Here is a 21,316-nt window from a genome sequence, read left to right on the forward strand (position 1 = left end):
AATAGTAGCAGCAATGCAGATGATTTATTTTTCACTCAGTTCAAAATAAATCTACAAATCAGCATGCTTTTTGTGTCTTACAAAAGGGGTTTGCATTGGAACAATTTCCAAAATGTATTGTTGGTAGCAAACTATCAAAATAAGGCAATACAATGAGTTGCTATACATTGATTTGTAGCTATTTATTTTACTTTTATTTACTTATTTTTTTCTTTTTTGTATCATCTGCATAGTTGAGACTGATGCATGTCCCTTGGGGTGGGGAGGCTCAGGTACGGAGGAGAGTTGGTGGGATACATGTTTCAGTTTTATTTTCTCCCATGTCCACAGGGGAGGTGAGGGAGAGGGCTGCTCCTTGCTGTCTAACTACAATAGCACCTAGGGATAGGGGAAGGTCATTTCAAAACACTGTAGAGACCCTGGCCTGGGGAAGAGTGTTCTGAGGGTGATACTTGAGTGACTTGGATAGTTCTAAGTTGTTGGTTTCATTGCTGCAGTGTTGATATTTTTTTTCCAAGATCTGTTTGTTGGCAAGTTCCATCTTTGATAGATTCACAGACCCTGGAACTTACTGCAAAGTTTGGGGAGGATAATGGTCCCACCTGTGCTCTTTTTCATCCTCTGACAAGGCAGTTGATGCCCTATACTGGCCTAGATGAGTAGCTGACTATCATGTCCTCCGTTTGCCTTTGGACACGCTGTCCATTGCATAGGCAACAGCAACTGAAGAGGCCCATTCCAACTACACGCACTCCAAGGCCAACCATATGTCCTGTGATTTTTCCAGGTTGCCAGAGTCTGAGCCCAGCAGTTTAGTTGGAGAGTCCCCCAAGAAACCTCACCAGCCAATGCACATATCCATAGATGCAGCTGCCTGGTCAGTTCTGCCTAACCCCATATCTCACACAAACCACTGGGTGCTACAACCCAGCCCAGTCAGCCCTCCACAGACCTGTTCCTCATGCATACCTGTGGGTACTCTGTCTGAGTAGGGGTTATCCCTAATAATCCCCAGCAGGCCCAATTCCAGCCCCAGTTTTTGAGTGTGCCAGTCTCTGCTGCAGCCTAGTCCAGCCTAGCCCAGCCTAGCCAAGTATCCCGTTTGGCTCTCATGCACACCTTGAGTGAGATTTCATTTCTGGAGGCAAATGCGGTTCTTGGCATGGTAGTTAGGACACTGCTTGGAATGCCCTGATCCTATAACCAGAATGCTTATGTTCAAGTCCTGACTTTACTCCCAATTCCAGTTCCTGCTCATGTACATCGTGAAAGCAACAGATGATGGCTCCCTCACATGGAAACTAGTAACGTGTCTCCAGCTTTCCCTGGCCTGGCTATTGTGGGCACTGGGGAAGAGAATTAGTGGAAGGAAGATCTTGTTTTCTCTCTCTCATGATCTCTGACTTTCAAATTAATTTTTAAAATTAAAAACAATTTCATTGCAGTGCTTTCTTCATCTGTAAGACACACATATACACACCCTACCCCTTCACTCATATACATAGAGACAGAGTGATTGACTTAGAGATCTCCCACCCAGTGTTCACTGCCAAGGGCTACAACAGTAAGGGCTGGAACAAAACACAGTTGAGAACGGCAGTTGAATCCAGGTCTCCCACATGGATAACAGAGATCCAACTCCCCGGGCTATCTCATGTTGTCTCTCAGGGCTTGAGTTAGCAGAGACTTGCAGAAATTTGATTCTAATCACTGCAGTTTGGTGTGTGGATGTCTCAAGCACTATCTTAATTGCTAGGTCAACAGGTGCCTCTGATGATACTGCTTCTTGTGGAACTTTTGAACTTTATTTTTCACCACATACATCCGTAAGAATAAATACTGAAGGCATCTTCCCTATAATATACTGCCTTTAAATTCATGAAATAAAACACAATGATCCCTAAAATTTGAATATGGATTGTGAATACTCAGAAATCCAAAATAATGTGATCAATGCTTTTATGAATACTGAATTACTTAGTATGGGTTTAACATTATAAAATGAACTGTGAACTTATTATAATGTTGGAAGAATTTTGTTGATCACTATCATCTTGCGTCATTTATTATGATGGTAGTGATTACACTAAGGCACTCTGGATTTACACTTGATCTTAGCCAAAAGGCCGAGAAGCGATGGCACTCCGGATTTAATTTGAAAAATCCTGAGACTTACAAAAAACTTAAAGAGTGAAGTTTTTTTTTTCTCCTTAGAGCCTTGTAATTTGTAGGTTGTTTTAAGTTAGAGATTGTATATTTAATTTTAATGTATGTCACATGGTGCAGATGTGAAAATTTTGAAAGAGCATCTAAACATTTTCAAAATTCCAACCTTGGAAATTGAGTCTTAGATGACTTAGGACAATTTATTTAATTCTTTCAAATCTCCAGATCATTTAACTACCTTCTCAATTGCATTTTTTCTTTCCCTCTAATATTTCAATCTTTCAAAAGAAATTTGGATCTTCATCCTTGTTGTTGAGATACTTTAGGTCTACTTTATGATGATGCGCTTAAATAAATTTCATTCAATGCATCAGAAATGGACTTTGAATTACTTGTGATACTCCTCAAAATTTTGTTAGCAGTATTTTTTCTTTTTATTATTGTTATTATCATCATCATCATCATTTTATAATACAGTTCCATAGGCCCTGGAATTTTCCTTAAACGCTCCACAATTCCTTCCCACCTCACTGAGTTCCCCTATACCATCATGTGTCCATCACTGCAGGCATGGGCAATGGCAGAGAGACCAGCATCCTATTGTCAAGATATAGTAAACAGTTTCATTGGGAGTCCATCTTTGTCTGGAAGTAGAGATGCATACTGCATTTTATCCTCACATCAGGATATGACAGTCTCCATTACACAGTTACTATACATCCCCTTAAATGAGAAGCCACAAAACAAAATCAACAACAGGGAGCAAAAAAAGAAATTAATAACACCATGAAGGTAAATATCGTGCTACTGAATGACTAATGTGTTACTGAAGAAATGAAAATTAAGAAGCTTCTTGAAGAAAATGCTGCTTTTGTATGATCTATGAGTCAGTGAAGAATTTGATCAGAAGAAAGTGTTTTTGAAGAAACTAACAAAAATATCAAAATCCATGAGATATAGTTTCCACTTATCTTTGTTGATGAAATGTCATTCTTGTAGGTAACAAATTGATGGGCTTTATTTTTAATTCAGTCTACTAATCTATGACGTTTGAGCTTAAGCCAGTAACTTTTAGAGTTAATACGAATTAGGTGGTATTTTTGGTTCTGTCATATTAGTAATGGATTGTTCATTGATTTAGTCTTTGTTGTCATTTTACTGGGATGTTGCGCTCATTTGCCTTTGGTTTTGTTGGGTGCTATTCCTTTTCTCTGTTAAGAGAGCATCTTTAAGTATCATTTGTAGGGCAGGTTTGGAAGAGGCATAGTCTTTGAACTTTTCTTTACTGTGGGAGAATTTTATTTCATTTTCAAAGACAAAGGAAAGTTTTGCTGGATATGTTATCCTAAGCTGACATTTTTTTTTTTAATTTTTAGAATGTGGAATATGTTGCTCCATTCTCTTCTTGCTGTAGAGTTTCTTGTGAGAGGTCTCCTGTGAGTTTAATTGGCATTCCTTTACGTCAGCTGATTTTTTTTTCACATGCACATTTGAGGATATTTTCCTTATATTTGATTGAAGAGAGTTTGATGATCATGTGTCTTGGTGAAAACCACTTTTGATCAAGCCTGTTGGGAGTTTCATGCTCCTCCTGGATGTTGTTTCACAATTTTTTCTCTTGATGAGGGAAATTTTCCCTTATTGTTTCATAAAATGCATTTGTGAACCCAGCTTCTCTTTCTGCACCTTCTGGGACTCCCATAAGTCTTATATCTGGCCTCTTAATAGTGCCTTTCAATTCTTGAATACTTTTTTTGGCCTGATCCAGCTCTGCTTCCAGCTTTTTTGTTTGTTTCCCTGTGGTGACAAGAAATATCTTCTAATTTTGAGATTCTTTCTTCTGCCTCCTTCATTCTATTTTGGAGACTCTCCACTGTATTTTTAATTTGCTCTACTGTATTCTTCAATTTTGATGTATCAGCTTTCATTTGATTCATTTCCAGTGTGAAATATTTCTTGAATTTTTGAATCCCTGCTTTATTGTTGATAAGCAGTTTTATAACAAGTGCTTTGGGGCCCAGCGAGATGGCGCAGTGGTTAAAGGTCCTCGCCTTGCACGCCCGGGATCCCATATGGGTGCCACTTCTAGCCCGGCAGCTCCACTTCCCTTCCAGCTCCCTGCCTGTGCCCCGGGAAAGCAGTTGAGGACGGCCCAAAGCCTTGGGACCCTGCACCCATGTGGGAGACCCGAAGAGGCCCCTGGCTTTGGACTGGCATAGTATCGGCTGTTGCACTCACTTGGGGAGTGAATGATCGGATGGAAGATCTTCCTCTCTGTCTCTCCTCTCTGTATATACGCCTTTCCAATAAAAAAAATAATAAAAATAAATCTTTCTAAAAAAACCAAGTGCTTTGAATTCTGTATCCCCATTTTCTCAATGTCATTCTCAGTCAACTCTGAGGTTGGTAAAGGGTTTAGCTGCTTTACAGGGGAGTCTTCAGTAATATTCATTGTGCCTCTCTTTCTTCTTTTGCTCTTGGTCATTGTACTTCTGCTTATCAGATTCTTCTCCTTGAGACAGGTTTGTAAGCTGTGTCACCCACAGGTCTACAGTTCAGTATTACTTATTGCAGTTGGTACATGGTTCTTTGTTTGCAGTCAGTTGTGTCACTCCCTCCAGCGAGTTCCAGGTCTGGGTTCTTATGTTAGATTTCACCATGATCTCTGTAGCCCCAGTTCCTGCCTCACCAGTCTCACTGCCTCCTGCGATACTATGCTGAGGTTACAGCATTGTCTACACAACCTTTCTTCCACTTCTGGTTGGATTAGGTCCCAGGATTAGGGAGACACCAGGTGTCCTATATAGCTAGACCGTTGGTGATGCTGATCTTGCTTGCCCCCATTAGGGCTGGTGGGCCACATGGACCTATTTTGACCTGTACAATGCCATAGTCAGTATTATTTTCCTTGTTGCTGGTGCAATTCAGATTGCTGTTCGCTGAATGCAGCTGGAGTATCAGTCACTGTTACACCACATGTTGAGTCTGTTGTTTTCCTGTGTCTGTCTGTCCCCAGGTACCCCATTGCTATTGTTCTGTCCTCTCCTGTTTCCTGGAATATGCCTTCTCTGCTTCACACTGCCAAATATTTCTCCATCTGTTTAAATGTGTCTTTACCCTATTCCGCCATCTTGATTCTCCTGTTAGTGGTATTTGTAATAGAAAATATATTTTATTGTGGTGCTTAGAGAAAAGTTGAATCCTAAAAATTATGAATAATTTTACACACAAAAACACTAGAAATCTATTCACATTCTAATGAATGAATGAGATGCTGTTTTATCCTTTTTACTAGTGATAAAACATGACTGTTTTTCTATTGTTGATTAGTCTAACACACATATCTCCATCATAAAAGTATGCATGAAATGCAATGAATATTGAATATATAACTTCCTCTAAAATCTGTAGAATTAGAAATAATTCTACAGAAAGAGAGAAAAAAAAGCAGAGGTCTGCACAAATTCTTAAAATCCTCTGGGAATGTGTTTTAGAGCAGATAAAACAAGCTTAATCTCTTTTAGTGCTGTTTGAACATCATGAATAAAGCATTAAGCTGAAATAAAACATGGGGCATTAAAAAGTTATATTTAACTTTGAAGTATAACTTTGTTTTAAGATCTATCAAATAATAATTATGTTAGTTTTTATTTTATTTAACGGGCATGTCAAACTACTATAGATGGACGTTGGATATATATCAAGTTATGCAGAACTGCTCTACATTAAATTGTTTTCAATTCATGTTTCATGCTAAGAGAACTTAGCAGTTTTCACCCTGTAGTCCCCTGGCCCTTCCATAAGGCAGCACACAATAAGGCAACACAGTAAAGAGTGTTCTAAGGGAGGGAGGGAAGGCCTTATGATGTATATACCCTTTTTTGTAAAGAACATAGCAATGGTTTATCTCTCCATAGTAGGGAAGGTTCCATCTTAATTGCCAAGGGTTTGCTTTTTATTCACATTCACCAAGAAAGGCTTGCATTTACCCAAGAAAAAATTAAGGATGTTTGCTCTAAACCTAGATTGCTAAGTTCACTGTACTTCACTGGTTTAATTGGGGTTAGGAGAGGTTTGTAGAAAAGCATAAGGTTAATGGAGAAATAACGATCTCTGACCAAGTGTAGTGGGCCTTCGCTGCAAGAGGCTCCACTCCTGGTGCTGGTGGCCTGTTGATGAAGTCTACATGGAGTATTAAATGTGTAATGTGCACTTAGGTGATATTCTAAACAGCTACATGCTCTTTTTATGAGAAAATGAGAAAATATTTCAAGGAATTATGTCCAAAAATAAGAATAGATTTCACAACCCCTATTTACATTCACTGTTTATATGTGTTGTCATTCGTTCTTTGAGTCTTGATATTTCATAAATGATATTTAAAAACTGCTTTTTCTTCTTTTATTGATAATATTTTATTGATCTTCTTGTATTATCTTTTCTTATTTTATTGCAGCAATAATGCAAGTCCATGAGGATTTCTTCTATTATAAGGCAGGAATATACAGACATGTTGCCAGCTCAAACAAAGAATCAGAAAAATACCGAGAACTTCGCACACATGCAGTCAAACTCATTGGGTAAAGCTGTTTCTTAAAATCGTTATTTAATGTTTTGGGGAAATTAGACTGAACATAATAATATTTAAAGCAACATTATTTTTAAAGTTAAATTCTGTTTAAGGCAGAATTAGCCAACGTTACCAGCATCAGGAGACTGCATTAAGAAAATGTGGATTATGTAGTTAACTATTATTTATCCACAAAAGGAAGGAAATCATGTCATTTGCAAAATGGAAGGACCTGGAGGATGTTATGTCAAGTGATATAATCCAGATGCAGAAAGACATACACTACAACTGGCCCTCATTTGTGAAAGCTAAGAAAACTTCCTGCTGGTGAGCAGAGTCTGTGTAAAGTTCAGACCATTTAGAGTTTGGCTAACCAAATCAGAGTTAGATCTGAGGAAAAAATTCCAGGTGTTACACAGCATGGCTATAGTGTTATCAGACAACTCGGTGAGCATTTTATGAACAAATAGAAGAAAAAAGCTTCAAACCTCCAATCCTAAGGTATTGTAAAGGAGAAAACAGTGATTGCTCATATTTGATTTGTGCACATTGTGTAAATGTAGTGAAATGTCAGCATGCAGCTCGTTCATATGTAAAAGGTGAAATCACTACAGAAGTCCCCACAAGAAGAATGTGTGATGCACAGATATACCTAACATATTACTATTTAAGTATGTATCATCACTCCCAAATAAAAGGAGTACTCCCACTGAAAGAGTTAAATATGCCTTGAAATATGACATTGGCTGTTCTACTTTTGCCTATATGCAAAATGCCATGATATACTTAATTATCAGAAAGTTAACCTTGTAACTAACTATTACTAAAGCACTATATGACTATGATAATATGGAGGAAGAAGGTGAGGTAGGAAGGAGAGGGAGAATCCCTGTACCTACACAACTGCATCATGGAAATAATAATGTTGAGAAATATAATATATGTATATAATACTGGAAACATGATAAATAATGTTGAGAAATATAATAAACACAAGTATAAATATATAAATTAATATAAATATAATAAATCATACAACTTACATAATGCTTATATAAATTATATTATACATTTCTATTATATGATATTTATTTATTACTGTATTATTTTATTTCAATTTCATTTTATTCTTTATAGTTCTATTTTATTTTATCATATTTATTTTATTATTTACAATATTCTTATAATTTTGTATGTAATAAATTATGAATACATATTTTATATTCTATAAATATATGTTCTTAACAGATTGTATATAACATATGTTATATATTTTATCATTATTGTATTAAAGTGTTATTTTTATTTTATTACATTATAACTTAATTTTATTATGTTATTTGTTATTATGTATAAATAATATATATTTGCATATTTATATTACATTAATGATAAACATTATGTAATCTATTATTTATATATTAATTATATACATATAATTCATAATATATAGAGATAGATACAATAACGAAGTGAATGCATTTACAGATAATCCCCAACATGAGGAAATCCAGGCCTCATTTATTATCATTTTATAATATTATAAATGTAGCTTTTTTCAGCATTTCACTGTGTAGGGTTTTCTCAGTTTTAGTGTACCTATCTGTGGACACTTACTGTACCTGGAAACATTCTCTAATATTTTGAAATGTTTTCAGAATTTTTTCCTGTTTATTTGCTTTGATTCCCTTTTCAATTCATGCATGCAGTTTTTTGATGCATCTATTTCAGGGTTTTTTAGCAATTCAGTTTGAGCTACATATGCTTCATGTGTCTGTTTTCTGCATTCATTTTAGAAGATTAACTCTTTACCTAGCACTTCCTATTTTCTAGCTCAAAACCTCTACTTTTAAGACCCAATGCTCTTCTTTCCCTTTATGCTTTCTTTTTTATTAGAAAAGAGATTTATTAATTTTCACTTGAAAGGAAGAATTTGCATAAAGAGGAGAAACAGAGAGAGAGAGAGAGAGTGAGAAAGAAAGAGATTCCATCCATTGGTCTCAATATCCAGAGCTGAACTGAGCTGGCCAGGAGCCAGGAGCTTCTTGTGGGTCTCCCAGTGGGTGCAGGGCTCCAGGCCTTGGTTTCAGGGATAAGCAGGGATCTGGATTGGAAGTGAAGCAGCCAGGATAGGCTTATATGGGATGCCAGCACTAACAGGTGGAATATTAGCCCACAACATCACCGCACTGGCCCCCATACACACTTGCAGTGAATTCATCTGTGAAATGTCCCTCTTATCTGAAATAGTCTTTGTTACTTACAATTCCATGATGCATTGGTGGGGAGGGGACTTGTAGAGGTGTTAAGGAAATCCCGGAGCCTATGGAACTGTTTCATAAAATAATAAAACATTTTTTAAAATCAATGATGAGTCATAATACCTTCACGTGTACTCAGAATATTCTCTTCCTTGCTAGATCTATTAATTTAGCTTTATAATACCCTAAGAGTTCAAATTATCCTGTTTTGTACTTGTAACTAAAAAATTACACCAATTTCTCTTTAATTTGTAACAATACACGTCAAACCATTATCCAATACTACTGAGTAAGCAAATTCTGGATTAACATGTTTATGTTATGTCAAGCTTTTCTATTTTTTCTTGAATCGCTACGTCCTTATTCTTCTACACAATGATAACCTTATTTCTATTTCTTCACAGATTGAAACCATCAGAAGTCATTTGCAGTATCACAATTTCATAATCTTTCTTTGCACTTTTGTATGAGAGAGCTACCAATACTCCATCTGAATTATAGACACTCCTCAGATTTTCAAATATTAAGCAAAGGAAATTTTCCTTTCTCTTCTCTGTAATCCTTTTTGTTTCCTCCACCAAACAAAAAGATAATTTTCCATATTTTACAAGAAAACAAACCTCCATTCTCTTACTTGGGATCACTTTGCTCAATGCTTCATCGATTCCTCATGAAATCTCACCAGTCACTTTTTCATTATCCCTTCCCTCTTTATAGACATTTATTTCTAAGTTGTCTACTTTTACACACTGCTAAATCTGTTGTTCAGATCACAGACCTGTCCATTCCTTGTACCCATGACTTGCTGCGTTGTCTGTGGTGGTTCTTTTTCAGCACTCTGCTAACATTAGATCTTAGGCCTTGTCTCATTTCTGTTCTCACTCACTCTCTGCTGAGCTCATCAGTCCCTGAGCTCATTCTGGCTTCAGGTAACATCTAAAATATAGCAGCAGCTGAATTTATATCTTTTTCCCAGACCTTGTTCTTGAACTGCAGACTCATACATTCCATGACCTGTTTGACATTCTCTCTCAGATAACTTAGCTGAGGAAAGGGGGTAGATGCTTCGAATTCAGCACTTCTAAAACTGAGCTCCTGAAAATGTGTTTTATCTTTACTGAACAGTAGCAACTTTATCTAACTTAGTTGATGACAACTCCATCCTCTATGCTCTGGCTGGTAGTTTTGGAATCATCTTTTGTTCATCTCCTCATAGCTCATACTTTTTTCTTAGTTTTTATTAATTCATGTTATTTATTCAAGAGGCAGAAAAAAGAGGCTTTATCCACCAACTCATTCCTCTTGATGGCAATTGATCAGGAGTGGATTGAAGAGTGAGAAGATATAAATCAATAGATCAGAGATGAAAAAGGAATTTTAACAAGATAATGTGGACATACATAGAATTATTAGCAACTACTACAAGCAACTATATGCCAATAAATCAGAAGACCTAGAAGAAATGGATAGATTTTTGGACATACACAATCTACCAAAATTGAATTATGAGGCAATTAAAATCTAAACAGACCTAGAATAAGGATTGAGATTAAATCAGTAAATAAATGCCTCCCAACCAAGACAAGCCATGGACTAGACAGTTTCACTGCAGAATTCTACCAAATGGTTCAGGAACTTATTCAAACCCTCCACAAGCTTTCCAAACAATAGAAAGGGAGGCAATATTTCCAGACTCTATGAAGTCAGTATCATCTTAATTCAAAAGCCAGATAGAGATGAAATGGAAAAAGAGAACTACAGAGCGATATCCTTCAACAAAATACTACCCAACAACATCCAACAGTACATCAGGCCGATCATGCACCTGGGCCAGGTGGGCTTATCCCTAGAATGCAGGGATGGTTTAGCATTCACAAATCAATAATTGTGATATATCAAATCAACAAATTTAAAAATAAAAATCATTTTATAATCTCCATGGATGCAGAGAAGGCATTTGATAAAATCCAACACTACTTGATGCCAAAAATCTTAAGCAAGATAAACATAGAAAGAACATTCTATAACACAACCAAAGCAATATATGAAAAGTCTAATGCTAGCATCATGCCAAATGGGGAAGGACTGGAAGCTTTTAAGAACTGGAACTAGACATGGATGTCCACTTTCACCATTACTATTCAATATAGTATTGGAAGTCCTTGATAGAACTATTATGTAAGAAAAATAAATTAGGGAAGTCAAATGGGAACTGAGGAATTACAGCTACTCCTGTTTGCAGATAACATGATTCTATACATAGGAGAACCAAAGAAGACAACCAAGAGACTATTGGAACTCGTAAGAGACTTTGGTGTGGTAGCAAGATATAAGATTAATGAGCACAAATCGATGGCACAAGTATACACAAATAGCTACATGGCTGAGAAAGAAATTTCATTTAACTTCTAATAGTCTACTGTTAATATGGAAATCAAGATTTTATTTTTATAGCACTAGCCAAATGTTTTTACCTTTCATCCAGAACCATCAATGGTTTCCTATTTCCCTCAGAGTAAAGGCTGGAGTTCTTGCAATGGCTTACAAGGACCTACAACATTGGAAGACTCTCCTGTTTATTTTCTATTTCATCACATTTTTTTAAAATCTCAGCTTGATTTCTGTATCTTGTACTCCCTCCTCTGGTGATTCAATAATATTTCAGAAATATTGTTTTGTGGGCTTTCGCACTGGCTGAAATGTTGGTCTATCAGATGTGTCATTTCTAAGTTTCTGTGTAGTCTGTGTTTAGTTTTGCTTTATTAATATGGCTTCTATGCCTGCATTTTCCCCCTGTTATTTACTGTCTTCTCCAACAATGCTGATTCTTCCTTTCATGGTCTATCTGAAAACAATTTTTAATACAATTATCAATTTCTAATATAGTGTACATTTTAATTAACTTCTTATAAGAACTGCTTCTCTTCTCAACTAAAATTCTCTATCCAAGAAAGCAAGTACTGTATAGTATTCACTGACATTGTCTAACAGTCCAATGCATTGCTACTCTATACTATCTTCAATGCCTTTTCTATTTAATGAGTGATTTTAAGCTTACATTCTGGACTAGTTTATTGCTACTATTAATCTGCTATTTAAATGGGCATATTCTTGCTAAAATAAGCAGAGTAATGAGAAGTTAGAGGAGAGGACTACGAAACTACTCAGCTCTGATTCCAATTTGTAAATGTTGTGTGCCAATTCAACCCTTTCTCTGAATATGGGAGCTCATCCTTAGTTCATGAGCAGAGAGAATTGGTGGAACTTCTAAGTTCCTTGCAGGTATCTTTACTGCCAAATTAAACTGTTGATTTTTCTTAACACCAAGTTTCATCTTTCCCCCATTGCTGCAGGAAGGCTGTTTGGGACGTCACCAGTTCAACTGACTCTAGCAGGATTTCTCTGACTTCGAATGGCATGTGTGGGAAGGGAGATATCTGACTGACATGCCCTGCACTTGGCCTACATTGTAATTATTTTGAGAAATGTTTCAGAATGTTCTTATATGCGTTTCAGGAGGATTTTTCCCTGATGATCTAGAGTAGCTGGGGGACAGTTATGACAAGTGTTGTTTCTCGTCATTCATTCTTTTGCTGATCCAGATGAAAGAAATTGTAAAATACTTGCCCAAAGTTTGGTTCTTCAGTTCTAGGTGTCTGCTTGCTTTACCTAAATAGAAAGAAGGAATTACAGTTTCAAAATGAGCTAATTATATTTTGTTTTACCCATTATTAGCTATGATTTTTTTCAGAAATAAAAATGAAATTAAAATGCCACTACCTTGTCACTGCTATTGAAAATTTAGCATTGTTTTAGTTCCATTTCCCATCGATTCAAAAGTCCCCCTTCTAAACAATTTTCTATATTTAATTGTCAATTTCCTCATATCTAGAGATTTCATTTTTCTGGAACAAATTTCCCAATAATTATTAGATGATTAAGTTATTTCTATCACTATAGGGAGGCCCCAAATTACAAATTGTCAGGGAGTCTCCCTTCATTAATATAACTGATCATTTATCATCTTTGCCATATGTAGTCCTGCCAATCATGTTTTCTTCACTCTCCTTCTATGTTAATTCATGCGAGTTTCAGTGAGAGACAATGTAATTACATTTAATTACTTTGTCTTTGTCATTGTGTGTACCTTCTCATCTTCAGTGCATTAATTGCAGTTCTATGTGCCCTTTTATTAACTCCAAGAAAATTTGGGTCTTTATTAATTAATCTCACACATGTCACAATTAGCTAGGTTAATCCTGTTGATAGGCAAATTAGAGAATACGTTGATTTTTCACAAATATTTTAGTTCACTTGGGCATTGGTAGGTGCAATGGAGCAGCAGATTTTAATTCATTTCTCCATTTCCAGTTACTGATTTGATAATTACTGCTGTTAGGAATTGGTTCATCAGTGAATTAGAGAATATTCAGCTAGACCAAGTAAGTTAGTGTTCTTTGTCAGAGAGCTTAGAATTCCCCTATGAAGCACCTAGGAATCTTATGAGAACAAATTCTGTTTGCATCTCTGTCTCTAGAAGGCAGAGCTATTAGGCTTAATCTATTCAAATAGATTTGAGCTTCTGTCAAGTGCCTGACTTTGAGGAATATAAGAATACCTAGTTTCAAGGATTGAGCTAATGAGGCAAAAACATTCACAACTGACTCTAGCATAAGATAATGTGAACTGCACATATTCTCATGCCTACAAAGGATAGGATCATGGTTGTCCATCTGCATATCTCACATGGTAGCAGGGGCCTAATTCTCTGATGGCATCTTGGGCCGTCTTCTGCTGCCTTCTGAACGAGGTCAACAGGGACCTTGATCTGAAGTAAGGCAGTCACGACAGGAATCAGCACTATGCTATGGGATGCTGCTGTTGCATACAGTGACTTAGTCCACTTGCCACAATTCCGGTCTCCACTTCTTCCCTATTTCTAAAACCTCTGTCCACTTTTAGGATAATTGCTGTAGTTTTGAAAGCATTTAATTGAATAAAAGGTGATATTTTTATATGGCATTATTTGGTATCAATAACAAAATGCTTAACTGACTAAAGTAAGACTCATTATTTATTAAAAAGGAATTTCCATTTCTTATATGCTAAAATGTGAGTGATCAATAATAGACACAGAATTTGATATTGTCATCCAGCCACTGTTCTATGGGTTATCATCCTATTCCCTAATTCCATGCTGTCACTATCATCGTGTTTTCATGTCACCTGAAGAATTTTGAGTTTTCTCCAATGCTTAAGCCTGGAGCAGCACATTGATGCCATTTAGAATTGCACATTAGTCTCAGAAGTTGCTACTGAACTGCAACTGAAAAAATTTAGAAGCATACATTTCTAAAAATGAAATAAATATTTGGGTAAATGTTGACCTTCCTGCATGGTCTAATCCATGTTTATGAGTAAGAATTTTATTGAAGACCTGTTGTTACAGAAAAAAAAAATAACAAAGTTGATTTACAGCAATGTTTTATATGAAATGCCATGTATTGAGTACTGAGATGTATCAGATATTGACTTAGGTGTTGTGTATATGTCTATGAATGAAAAAAACACAAATCCTGGTTCTCATAGAACTTACATTTTTTCTTATTGACAGATAAGTTCTAGGTAAATAAAAAGATAAAAAATGGCCAACGTTATGGTGACAGACGTTTTGTTTGTGAAGGGGTAGAACATAGCACGTTGTCTCCTCTAAATATAATGTTTCAGAGAGGAAGCAGATAAACTTTTGTGAAGTGGGTGCAAAGGAAAGCAAATATGAAAATAGTCAAAGAAAAGATTAAAGACTAACAAGCTCCAAATAGTTCATAGCATTATACACATTTATTGAAATATGACACAGTGATATATACACTTATTTTTAAATATCAACTGTAAAAAGAACAGAGGGATAAATTTGGATTTAGAGTTAAGGTACTCTTTTGACAACCTATATCCTACATTGAAGTCCTGGCTCTGCTCCTGAGTCTGGTTTCTGACTAATACGGACGCTGAGCAGTAGACAATGGCTCAAGACAATGAATGCCAGACATTATATATGAGACCTACAATGAATTCCCAGTTGTCAACTTTGGCCAGGTCTGAATTCCACCACTATAGACATTAAAGTTCAGCCAGAGAATGAGACACTTGCTCTCTCTCTTTCTCTCTCTTTTTCCTCTTCTCCATCTCTCACTTGTTTAAAAAAATAAATAAATAAAGCATACAAAGTAACGTTAAATATCAGAGGAAGCAAGTAGCTATATTGATCTCAACGTTAGAGGAGAGACAAAGATTGAAGATTGATGAGATTGAACAGATAAAAGGAAAAGAGCCAAATTGAGACTAAATCAGAGGAAAGCAAAATTAGTGAATGAAGGACTAGGAAAGGATGAAGCTAGAGAGACAGAGGAGAAAGGCAAACAGACTTTAAAAAGTGAGATTTTCTGCTGTAAACTTTCTGAGAAAGTTGGAAATCTACATGGCTTTGGATTCTAAGAATGTGTTAGAGATTGATTTTAGTAAACAGATCAAGTGACAAATCTGTAGAAGGAAGGGTGCAGATGCTGGATGAAAGCACATTAGCATTTGTAATCATGTAAGTTGTGGAAAATTCTTATCAGACTTTTTAATCTCTGTAGAGTCAAATGTTATGTTGCATGTGGGAAGAAGAGGTGGTTGGAGGAATGTATTGTCAGAAATTTGGGGCTGATAGATGGCTTGCAATTATTACCACCATATTCAAAAGAAGTAGCCATCCACAGGAATTAATCTCTACTGTGTTGCTGTCATTGTGCCCTCTTGCAAGTGCTTTTTTCAATTGTGGTTCGCTTGCTATACACAAAGAGAATAAGGTAGTCGATTTCATTCCAGACTGACAGTTTTCCAAAGGACAGAGAATTAGAAAAACAGGGAGGTCAGGATATAAATTCTGATTAAGCACTAAAATGATAGAAAACATTGTAAGATATAAAACAGATAATTAAAGAATTTAGGAAAATACAGAAAAAAACCATTGAGTGCAAACTATAACTCTATTATCAGTGATTTTGTGATACATTTTTTAACGATTAGAGTTATAAAATGGCTGAAAATATTGATGATCTGTATTCTGTGCCCAACGGTGCTATCATACTGCTCGTCTCCTCTATAACTCTCTGTAAGCTTTTTAGTTGATATCAACTTATGCAACAATTAATCATTTATAATCATCCCTCTACCTGTATTCAGAGAAGGATTATTGCACTTCAAGTGTGTATGCTTCCCCATAGTTATGTTTATGTACGTATCAATGATTTTAGGAACATTAACAATTATTTAAGGCAATTACACAGTTTGACATAGCTTTAGTGAGGCTGATACTCTTTTTTTTTTTCCTACTTATCTTTTTCCCTCAAGACTGTGTGAAGAACAACTAAATGTTAAGCCTGAATTTTCATGCTCTATTGTGTTTAACCACTGGCAAATTGATAAATTCTGAACAGATGTTTTAATCAGAGGTTTTTAATGCACAGAAATGCTTAAGACGGTTGAATGAACACTTCTGTTTGCTTATCTAACAAATGCAAATAAATGTGTGATAATTAATTTAGACAATGCAGCAACATTTAGTTTACGTGTCAAGATGTATTTCCATGGCAACATATTTAGTTCTCCTTCTCCTTTTCACTTTTCCTTTTCGGGGGGCATGCTCTTTTAAACAACCGCAGCTGTTGCAACAAATAGACTCAAATTATCCAGCAGAACGAGCAGAAGATTGTTGCTTGTTCATGAAGAGTTAATATGCAATCCTAGTTGTGTCTCTTCTCCACACAGTGGTCGGTTCTCAGAACTCTGTCTCTTGTGATTCTCTGTCTTCATTTTTGTCAATATATTGTGATGATCGATGAAGAGGTTATTGAACTTTTACGAATGGCTCGGAACTCTGGGCACATTCTGCTTGCATCCAGCCACAACTGTGGGTGGAAATGGAACACGTTTGCCATGTTTATGTTTATATCAGATCAAATAAAGCTATATTTTGCTGTGATCTCCCAAATTTGCAGAAATTTTAAAAGGGAATAAAAGGAAAATATAGACTTAGTTGAATTAGTGAAAAGCAAGCTTGAACAGTACTTTTCCAGGTTTTATGTATTCTGTCTTTAGAAAGTCTTGACTGAAAAGTTTTGAAAGTCCCTCCACTGTAAGACTGAGCTGAGCTATGGATGTACTTGTTAATAACTATATTGATGACCTTTGAGTGACAGTATATTATAACATCTTACTCATAATTACAAAATCCATGTGAGGCATGAATTATTATTCTATTACTCTGTTTTGTGAAAATTTGGAGATAGATTTTTTCCGAACATTTAGCTTCAGAATTAATATTATATATAATAATATACTAATGATATTGACTTGTATTCCTTTATTGTGGCATTGGGTTTCAGTATAAATCCCAAAAATGGTCCATGTACTATCCTTGTTCTCCATCACCTATGGAATAATTTTCCACTAAAGGACCTAATACAACTTTCACGCTTGTAACCAGTTCTGTTCACTCTCTTAGATTTGACCTGTTCAATTTTGAGATAAGATTAATTACTGAGTTCAGAAACTCTCACCAAAAATGTAAACGGAAATTCAGTAAACCACAACACAGATAGTAGAAAGTAACTCGTATTTAAAAAAGAAAAGATATTGGGTCTGGCGTGGTAGCCTGCAGCCAAAGTCCTCATCTCACACATGCTGGGATCTCATAGGGCTGTTGGTTTTAATCCCAGCATCTCCACTTCCCATCCAGATCTCTTCTTATGGCCTTGGAAAGCAGTTGAGGACGGCCCAAATCTTTGGGATCCTGCACCTGCATGGGAGATGTGGAAGAGACTCCTAGCTCCTGGCTTCAAATTGGCACAGCGGTGGCCATTGTGGTTGCTTGGAGAGTGAAGATCTTCCTATATGTCTCTCCTCCTCTCTGTATATCTGACTTTAGAATAAAAAGAAAATGAAACTTTTTTTTGAGAGGAAGAGACATATTTCTTTCTCTGACATACTAACAATAGAGTGAAATTCTGGAAACTACATAGTATTACCTGACCTTGAAATGCTTGCACTCCAGTAGTGGTGAGCCAAATGGTCCCACATTAGCATGGGGATTAATTCTGAAACAGGTGCTCGAAAGCTGTATTGAGGCAAGGAAGAGGGAACCTCTTTTCAGAATGTGCAAGTGCAATAGAAAACAGTACAAGTGAAGACTAGGGCAGAAAATGATCCCAGCGTTTTGAAATAATGTGCTAATTATTTAATTCTGCATCTTTTACTATGCACTCTTTTTTAAAATGATTCGTTTATTTTTATGAGAAAGGCAGACTTACAGAGAGATGGAAAGACAGAGAGAAAGATCTTCCATCTACAGGTGATCTGAAGTCAGGAGTCAAGAGCTTCTTGCAGGTGTTCCACATGGGTACAGGGTCTGAAGGCTTTGGGCCATCCTCTACTGCTTTCACAGGCCACAGACAGGGAGGTGGATGGAAAGTAGAGCAGCTGATGATGCTGGCACTGATATAGGACCCTGGCATCTGCAAGGCTGGGGTTTAGCCACTAAGCCATCTTGCCAGACCCTACTATGAACTGTTTATTGTTTTCTTTTGTTCCCTTTTTCTAGTTAAATTTCATTTACTGATTTTTTATTTGAGTTACAGTGCATTTTAAATTGTGTTAGTCTATTTCTTCTATAATATATTAGTATTAGTTGGATGGCATGAGCAACAATTTTTTAAGTAAAATAAATCTTTAATTTTTCTTTGTAAAATGAGCATGTTCAATAAAGGTATGCATTACTTTTAAGTCAAATACTTTGAGGATTTCATCTTCTTGAGTTGAGATAGACCATCTTAATAATATTCTAGGAGCAAGCATGTAATTCTATTTTTCTAATATTTGGGGCAATACAGTGGTTTAAGATTTATAAAATTATTTTGTGTTTTGAGATGAAAAACTCTTTGCAATAGATCTGCTAATGTTACAGTGGATTTTCTGATTGCAGCATTAGTTACATCTGTACCACTCATGCTTTGAGTGCACAGTGGCCTTATTAATAAGGCACATGATTTGTTAGTATTTTATTTCAATATTTAAATTTTTATTAGTACAGAAAATTAGCTTAATGTTTTATATTACTGCCTTTTCAGATTTTGGTCATCAATTATGATATCTCTTGGAATAAGTTGAATGAGTTTTCAGTCATTATCAGTTTCTTGGAGCTATTTATCCAACAGCTTTTAACTGAAAAAAAAAGAGGTCACATTCAACAATCCGGCTATGCAACTATTTGGACTAGCATTATTTAATATCTTCACTTGTTTACACCATGTTCATTAACTTAACCTGACCTCCAAATTGGATTAAATTAATACTTTTTTCCAGGGTGTCAATTGATGAAGGTTTGTAAGTTGGTTGTAATAATGTGATTATGACAATATAAGAATAGTATTACTTTTGATGGTATTAATGCTCCCAATCCATGAACATGGGATGTCCTGTTATTTGTGTCTTGTGTTACATTCATTAATATGTTGTATTCTCCATTCACATGCCTGATTAAATTTATTCCAAGATGTTTATACTTCTTTGTATTATTGTAAATAGAACTGATCTTACAAGTTATCTCTCAGTGAGAAAATCTTGGTATATAAATGCTACCAGTTTTGTATGTTGATTCTGTAACATGCAACTATTTGAAATTCTCTTTGAGTTCTTTTAGTCTTATAGTGGAGTTTTTTGCTTCCTCTATTATAAAAGATCAGATTATCTGCCAGCTTTCTTTTTTCCAAGTTGTTTCTCCTCTCCCTTCTCAACTCTTTTTTTTTTCCCTTGCCTAATGTCTCTGGTTAAAATTTCCAATATATATATAATAGCGTTAATATTGCCATTCTTATTTAATTTCAGATAGTAGTGGAAATGCTTTCAGCTTTTCCCATTCAATGTAATACTGTCTTGGGTTTGTCATGAATAGCCTCTATTGAGATGAGATGTTTCTTCTGTGCTTACTTTTTAAAAGCATTTCTGGTTATGAAAACATTGTATTTTATAAAATTCTTTATCTACCTTTCCTCAGTTAATTGTATGTGTTTTTGTCTTTCACTTTGTTTATGTGATATATCACATTTATTTATAAGCTCATGTTGAATCATTGTGCATTCCTGGGATAAAACTTACTTGGTCTTGGCAGATGATCTTTCTGATGTGTAGATCCAAATTTGCTAGTATTTTGTTGAACATTTTTGCATCTTTGTTCATCAGGGTTATTGGGCTATAGTTTCTGTTTTGCTATATCTTTCTTTGATTTTGGAATTAAAATGATGTTGGCTTCATAGGATAAGTAGGGAAGAGTTTCCTCTATCTTCATTTTTACTATAGTTTAAGAAGAATCTGGTCCTGGGCTTTTCTTAGTTGACAAAGACTCTGTTAGTGGTTCAAGCTGCTTTGGTTTATTTTCTGTGGTTAATTTCTTAGTTAATTTTCATATTTTCTATGTCTTGTTATCTTAATTTTGTTAAATTGTATGTGTTCAGAAATCTATCTAACCTTTCTAGATTTTCCAGTTCTTTGAAATGTAGTTGTTTGTAAAAAAACAAATTTATCTGGACACTTGTGCAGACTGTCATCTAAGTTGCAGTTCAGGTTGATATGCAGAGCTCCTGGTTCTATTGCTATGGTTTATAGATACTTCTAGAGTTCTACTGCACTAATGGGGGGTGTGATACTCACTGTAAAACATTTTCAGGATCAGATCCATCTATTATACTTTTCTTACGAGGATTATATCTCTCCAAATGTGTTGCTTTTCTGATAGTACTCATGTCGTCACTATCCTGTGGGGTGCTTAGGAGTAGTAAAAAATTTAGGACCTTCCTAGTTACTGTTAAGATTTTAAATATCAATTCAAGACAAAAATTATTTTTGAAAATTTTCCTCAAGAAATGTACATACTGCATATTTTTAAAAGGGCATGTTATGGAATGCTTGGAAAACGAAATTGTGGGTTTAATGGTGAGACAAGCAAACAGTTCAGGAATTAACATGAGAGGCCCCAGTTGAGTGCTAACAGTAACTCGAGGTAGATTGGCAGTTGGGAATATGAATATGTGTATGTGAATTAGCAGGCATTGTCATTGTTGGTTTGATGGTTAGAGAGAATGTTTTAGGGATGCTTTGCAAATATCTTCCACTTTGCACAGATGTCCTACATACTGGTGGAGAGGAACCAGATATAGGTGGACAGAAAACCAATCATTCAACTTAGATATATTGACTTAGGAACTTCAAGAAACATTCAAAT

At 35.7% G+C, this 21,316-nt stretch overlaps 1 protein-coding gene and 1 pseudogene across 1 annotated transcript in view; one reads left to right on the forward strand and one right to left on the reverse strand.

Moving 5' to 3' along the window:
- The window catches only part of TINAG (tubulointerstitial nephritis antigen), a 70,371-nt gene that overhangs the window by 36,640 nt on the left and 12,415 nt on the right, over window positions 1–21,316 (forward strand). The window contains 1 exon segment of the mRNA XM_040983147.1: window positions 6,623–6,746. Within this exon segment, the coding sequence (XP_040839081.1) occupies window positions 6,623–6,746 (124 nt within the window).
- Window positions 1,983–2,138, reverse strand: LOC121158876 (annotated as a pseudogene).

Source organism: Ochotona curzoniae, unplaced genomic scaffold (genome assembly GCF_017591425.1).
Source record: "Ochotona curzoniae isolate NIBS_2020 unplaced genomic scaffold, NIBS_Ocur_1.0 contig_3819, whole genome shotgun sequence".
In the NCBI taxonomy this organism is placed as follows: Eukaryota; Metazoa; Chordata; class Mammalia; order Lagomorpha; family Ochotonidae; genus Ochotona; species Ochotona curzoniae.